Source organism: Propithecus coquereli, unplaced genomic scaffold (genome assembly GCF_000956105.1).
Source record: "Propithecus coquereli isolate 6110/MARCELLA unplaced genomic scaffold, Pcoq_1.0 Scaffold42, whole genome shotgun sequence".
NCBI lineage: Eukaryota > Metazoa > Chordata > Mammalia > Primates > Indriidae > Propithecus > Propithecus coquereli.
In genome coordinates this window covers 1,984,048-1,990,495 of record NW_012149952.1, presented here as the reverse complement: position 1 = coordinate 1,990,495, position 6,448 = coordinate 1,984,048, and the positions used below count along the sequence as shown (strand labels likewise).

General features: G+C 60.1%; 1 protein-coding gene across 1 annotated transcript in view; it reads right to left on the bottom strand.

Moving 5' to 3' along the window:
* The window catches only part of BCAM (basal cell adhesion molecule (Lutheran blood group)), an 11,545-nt gene that overhangs the window by 3,090 nt on the left and 2,007 nt on the right, over window positions 1–6,448 (bottom strand). Inside the window, exons 2-8 of the mRNA XM_012653237.1 lie at window positions 4,168–4,312; window positions 3,380–3,608; window positions 3,218–3,288; window positions 2,780–2,876; window positions 2,512–2,694; window positions 1,916–2,052; window positions 1,115–1,271 (exon numbers count right to left, since the gene is read on the bottom strand). Coding sequence (XP_012508691.1) covers window positions 1,115–1,271; window positions 1,916–2,052; window positions 2,512–2,694; window positions 2,780–2,876; window positions 3,218–3,288; window positions 3,380–3,608; window positions 4,168–4,312 — 1,019 coding nt within the window. The remainder of the gene's footprint in view (window positions 1–1,114; window positions 1,272–1,915; window positions 2,053–2,511; window positions 2,695–2,779; window positions 2,877–3,217; window positions 3,289–3,379; window positions 3,609–4,167; window positions 4,313–6,448) is intronic.

Below are 6,448 nucleotides of genomic sequence, written 5' to 3'. Positions count from 1 at the left end.
AGGATTACAGGAGTGAGCCACTACACCCAGCCTTGCCCCTCACTCTTGTCCTCTCCAGTCCTCCTCCTCTGAGCAGCCAGAGGGACAAGACACCCCTATAGTGGCTCCCCAGTACCCTTGGCCTACAAGATCCTTCCTGGTCTCCTCCCACCTCCCCCCTGCTTGCCCACTGAGCTCCAGCTACCCTGTCCTCTTGCTTTTTTTTCTTGAGTAGACCAAGCTGGATCCTGCCTCAGGGCCTTTGCACTTGCTCTCTCTGCCTGGAAAGCTCTTCTTCTAGCTCTTCCCGTCTCTGATTCCACTCTTTGGTTTCTTACTCAAATGTCCCCTCCTCACAAGGCCTCCCTGACCCCCTATTGTGGACACCCAGATCTTCCCTATAGCACTGAAGGATTTGTTCCACCAGCTGCTGAGAAGGATGACAGCTGTCAGCCTGCAGCTGTCACCCCTCTCTGGGAACTGCCTCAGCTGCTGAGAGCCCCTCACCCAAGGTCATGTCCCTTCCTGGGGCAGCACACATCCGATGCGTGCATCTAATATCTGGCACAGGGTCTACCCCGGGAAGGGACATGTAAGGAGTGCCGACCGAGGAGGAGCAGAGGCTCTGCCCAGGGCCTGGGTGCGAGCAAACTGAAACGCGTTCTTCAAAGCCTGGGATCCAAAAGATTGGCTAGAAGTAGACAGTAGGGAGGGTGGGGAGTTCAGGTAGGAATGAGGACAGGAGCCTGGGGGAGGGGGGATGATAAGGCAACTTTGATTGGGAAGAAGGGTCAGCTGGAGCGAAGCTGGCCAGGTGGGCCTTGAAGGTCGTGGTCAGGTACCTGGGTTTTCTCCCAAGGGCACTGGGGAGCCATGGCAGGTTCTGAGCAGGGGAGGGTCAGGTGTGTGCTATGGAAAGAGCTCTCTGGCTGCCTTGTATGGAATAGACTGGAGGGGGCAGAGGTGGGGACCCCGCGGAGAGAGAACCAGGGCAATCACCACAGACGTGCAGAGAAAGGGTTCAAGGCAGAATATTCAGGATGCCCGAGCAACTGCAGAGCTGTGGGCGGGGAGGAGGAGGAGACAGCTGATGCCAGGGCCCCGCCTGTCCTCCCCCGTCTCCCGGGGCTCTCACAGGCCACGTGCAGCTCCAGGGTCTGGGAGAGTTGTGCGTCCTCGGACGCGTCGTAGTCTTCCACTCTGCAGCCGTACGTTCCGCTCTGGCCCCGGTGCACCCCGACCAGGGTCAAGTTCCCCTCAAGGTTTATATTCAGCACTTCCTCCTGCTTGTCCTAGGTGACCGGGGACGAGGAACCGGGCTCAGGAGCCACCCTAGCGCAGTGCGGTTATGCTAGGTCAGGGGTCACCAAATTAGTGTCATTCTGGGCCAGGGCCCATTGGTCAGGTACCATGTTAAGTCAGGACTATCCCAAATCAGGCCTCAGAGGTCCTTTTATTTTATTTATTTATTTATTTATTTTGAGACAGAGTCTCACTGTGTTGCCCGGGCTAGAGTGCCGTGGCGTCAGCCTAGCTCACAGCAACCTCAAACTCCTGGGCTCAAGCGATCCTCCTGCCTCAGCCTCCCGAGTAGCTGGGACTACAGGCATGCGCCACCATGCCCGGCTAATTTTTTCTATATATTTTTAGTTGTCCAATTAAGTTCTTTCATTTTTAGTAGAGACGGGGTCTCGCTCTTGCTCAGGCTGGTTTCGAACTCCTGAGCTCAAACAATCCGCCCGCCTCGGCCTCCCAGGGAGCTAGGATTACAGGCGTGAGCCACCGCGCCCGGCCCCAGAGGTCCTTTTAGCTAGTTGGTCACCAGGTCAGGTGGCTTGCTATGGGGCCACCCAGGTCCAACATCAGAAGTTGATGCAGATTAGTACAGCGCAGAGGTTGGGGGCTGGGGTCCCATGGGGACCATAGGGTGGGTCACCTGAAGGCGGAAGAAGGTGTACTCTGGGCTGGGGCTGCCATCCCCCCGGCAGAGCAGCTGGACAGAGTCGCCCTCGCGCACCCAGCCGGCCGCGGTGGACGGGCTGCCCACCCAGAACTGCACGTGCTCCGTGGGATCTAAGGGCAGAGGACACGGGAAAGGTGGTCAGGCGACAGGCAGGGCTGGCTGAAGGCAGAGCCCTGCATCAAAGGTGAGGTCATATGTTTCGAGGCTCAGGTTCACACTTATTCTGAGATGGGGTGCCAGAGTTCAGAGGTTGAGGTAAGCTGAGTGCACAGGTCAAGGGTCAGAGGTCACTGTGGGTGACAGGTCAGTGTGAGATTTGGGGCCACATGTCACATGGGGACCCAATTCAGCATGACAGGGTGGGGCACATCATTTAGTCCTAAAACTCCACAGGGTTCGGGTTGCTTTGTGGGGGTCAGAAGTCAGGATGGGGCTCATGCTCCCATTTGAGGTCAGAGGTCGGTGGCCAGCACCGGCGCGCATTTCAGCGGGAGGCAGGGGGGGCGGAGGGCCAGAGGGGAGAGGTGTGGAGTCCGAGGTCAGGGGGTCGAGGGCCAGTGTGGACTCACAGTGCAGGGTGAGGCGGAAGGCGGGGCTCTCCAGGCGGCCGTGGTGGCCCGAGGGCAGGCTGTAGTGGGCGGCACAGTGGAAGCTGGCGTCGCGGTCGGCCTTGTGGAGTCGCAGGTAGAGGGTGCTGCTCAGAGACAGCAGGCCTGAGGTCTCCCGGACGGTGCGGCTGGTCATGTAGCCCTCTGGGAGAGATCGGGGAGGCGGTCAGCCAGCCCCCGGCCACCACCTGCCCCCGCCCACGTGTCGCTGGGCTCCTGCACCGCTCACCTGAGTTCACCTCCATGGGCACCTCCAGGCGCTGCCCGTCCCGATACCACGTGATCTGGGGGGCCGGGTTCCCGTTCTGGCTGTTGCAGGTGGCGATCTGAGGCAGACACGGCAAGGCCTGGGCTCTGAGCCAGGACTCTGAAGTCTGGGTCTCCCTTCCCGCAGTTCTCCCCACCCTGCCCGCGACCCAGAAGTCCAAAGCCCAGCAGCCCCCTACTCCCCGGACTGAGGAGCCCAGGCCTCCAGCCCCCTCCTCCGGCAGGACCCGGGATGCTGGGCCCACAGCTCCTACTTCCCAGGACACGGGAGTCGGGGACCCCTGCCCCTCCCGCTTCCTACCCCGGAGTCCAGGCCACTCCTCGGTTAGGACCCAGCTGTCCAGGCCCCCTGTCCCCTCCTCCCCCAGAACCCTGGAATCAAGGTCCATCCCTGAGGTACCTGCTGGGCAGAGTCTTCCATCACAGACAGTGTCCCTCTGTTGGGGGACACCTCAGTGGCCTCTGGCTTTGCTAATAGGAAAGATGTTTGTGTCAGAAGCCCCCCTCCCCGGGCCCTCGCCTGCCCGCCCCCTCCCAGGGGTGCCCACCGACCCACACTCACCAAACACACTGAGCCGCGCGGTGGCCTCGGCGGTGCCTGCAGCCCCAGCCCTCACCACGCATACATAGTCCCGCTCATCGCCCACCTGGGCCTCCGCCAGCACCAGGCGTCCCCGGGAGTCCAGCTGGTACGGGGGACTGCGGCCCCGGGAGTCGTGCACGGTGCCCTGGAGCTCAGAGCCCTGCAGCTCGGCCGAGGCCAGGCGGCGGCGGGCCCCGGAGCGGTCGGTCTGCAGTCGGGCAGGCGGGTGCTCAGCTCCGGCCGCCTGGCCCACTCAGCCTCGGCCTCTCCCCACGGCCCCTTCACTCTTTGCTGCCCCACGGGGCTGCATCTTTTCCCCCTTGTTATCACTCTCTCTGGTCCCTCTGTCCCTCTCCACCCTTCCCACCCCCGTTCCTTATCTGTTCTCGATTTTTCTGTCTCCCTTTCTCCGTCTCATGATGTTCCCATCTTTCCTCCTCTGTCTCTCCCGCTCCCGCCTGTCTCTCATTTTCTCTCCTCTTTAGTCTTGTCCCCGAGCCTCTTGCTTTCTTGGTGTCTGTCTCTGATTGGTCTCTCTTACAACAGCCAGCCGCGTGAAGGAGGACTTCCTTCTAGACTCGGCCGAGCCCAGACACCTGGGAGCTTGGAGAGCCCCTTCCCTCTCTGGGCCTCAATTTATTACTCCATCTGTAACACGGAAATACAGCTTGGGGGATCTCTTACCGTCCTTCGGGCCCTGACGAGTGTTTGTCGCCCTGCTGTGCCCTGATTCCCAGCCCCCCCCACCCCCAGCCCGAAGCACTCACAATAAACCATTCCAGCACATAATGGTCGTGGGCTCCCAAGGGAGTGCAATCCAGGGTGACAGGCTCCCCTCGCATCACCTCCACCAGGGGGGGCACAGACAGGTGCACCTCGGCCTGGCCACCTGTGGGAGAGCAGTGGAGATATCTCCCTCCACACCAACAGAAAGAGTCTTCCAGGCCAGTGCGGTGGCTCACACCTGCAATCCCTGCAATCCCACCCAGCACTGTGGGAGGCCAAGGTGGGAGGATCGCTTGAGGCCAGGAGTTCGAGACCAGCCTGGGTAACATAGCAAGACCGTCTCTACAAAAACATTTCAAAATGAAAAGTAAAAATTAGCCAAGTGAGGTGGCGCACGCCTATAGTCCCAGTTACTAGGGAGGCTGAGACAGGAGGATCACTTCAGCCCAGGAGTTCAAAGCTGCAGTGAGCTATGATCATGCCACTGAGACAGAGGGAGACTCTATCTCTGATAAAAAAAAAGAAAGAGGCTGGGCATGGTGGCTCACGCCTGTAATCCCAGCACTTTGGGAGGCCGAGGTGGGAGAATTGCTCAAGTCTAGGAGTTTGAGACCAGCCTGAGCAAGAGCGAGACCCCATCTCTACAAAAAATATAAGAATTAGCCAGGTGTGTGGTACATGCTTATAGTCCCAGCTACGCGGGAGGCTGAGGCAGGAGGATCGCTTGAGCCCAGGAGTTTGAGGTTGCAGTGAGCTAGGATGACACCACTGCACTGTAGCTCGGGCAAAAGAGCAAGACCCTGTCTCAACAGAAAGAATGAAAGAGCCCTACAGACAGGGTCTCTCCTCCCCCAGGACCCAGAAGTCCAGGCCCCCAGCCGTTCCTCCCCCAGACCCGGGGGTAGAGCCCCAGCCCCTCCTCCCCCAGACCCGGGGGTCCAGCCCCAGCCCCTCCTTCCTTACACCCAGCTCCTCTCTCCTTCCATCTCTCCTTTCTGCATTTCTAAGCCTCAGACCCCATTGGCATTCCCTCCATCTCTCCCTTCACTTGCAGAGAGAGCTGAGGGATTCTCTTCTGGGCTGCACGGGGGGGCCCCAGTGGTCTCTATTCACTGCTCTTGGGGTTGGCAAATTCCCCTCAAGGGCAGGGCCAGGCCTGGCTCATCCTTTTGCCTCCTCCAGCACCCTGGGCAGGACCTGTCAAAGTGATGTGGGGTACGCGTCTCTGTCCATCGTGGTCTTCCTCTCTGCGTGTGTGTCTCCACCTCTCCGTCCCTGTCTGCCTCTCTCAGCCTGTCTCTCTCTGTCCCCATCTCTCTGAGCTCCTGGTCTCTTCTGCTCTCTTGTGAATGGAGGGGGGCTGGGTGTGGGCTGCAGCTGGGCCTGGTGCTCAGGCGGGATGAGTGTGTGGGGGTGGCAAGGGGGGACAGGGCTGGGCAGGTTTCAGGAATGTGGGAGGGACAGGCTGGCTGAGACCTGCCCGGCCTGGCGCCAGAGCCCCCCGCCCGCCCCTCAGCCCCCCTGTCTCTTGGATAGAACGGCGAAGGGGGTAAGGTGAGTCACATCAGAACAGGATAAAGTTGAGGCCCAGGATCCTGGGATGAGGGAGAAGAGAGCTAGGGGCCTGGGCAGCTGGCAGGGTCCTGGCAGATAGAGCAGTTCTTGTTGGGAAAATACCACGCTCTCTCACCCTCTGGGCTGGCATCCTGGCATCAGCTCTCAGTTCTTAGAACCTCCCTTCCCCACCCAGCTTGGCCCAGCCCTACCCCTGGGGACCCACATTTACAATGCTTGTGCCAGGGGCCTGGGTTCCCAGGCATCTACCTCTGGCCCCAGCCTGTCCCAGGGGAGGGTCATGGGGCCAGGCTAATGCCTAGAGCCGAATCCAAGCTGCAGATCGCAAGGGGAGGCAAAGAGATTTCTTCTCCTTCCCTAAGCTCTCTCATCTCTCTGTCCCTCTGTCCCCAGCCCCTCAGGGCCTCCTCCCCTGCCACCACCGCGCAGGTGTGTGAATTTATCTGGGGCCACAGGAAGGGGGCACTGTCACTTGGAAACACTTTGTTCCACTATCACTGCCCAGGGCTGGTTCCAGCCCTTTCCTGAGGGAGATGGGTTCTCTATACAGTCTGGACTCTGAATTTAGGTTGGGGAAACCCTCAAACGTGTATGAATCACTGGTTTCCAGCTGTAGGGTCCTGGCTTCTCTAAGGGGCCCTGACCCCCCAAAACTTGAGAACCTTTGCGGGAGGACCCCTGGAGTTTTGGTGGTCTGTGTCCTGGGAGAAGCCACTCTAGCCACTGGAGGCCTGGATTCTGGGTCTG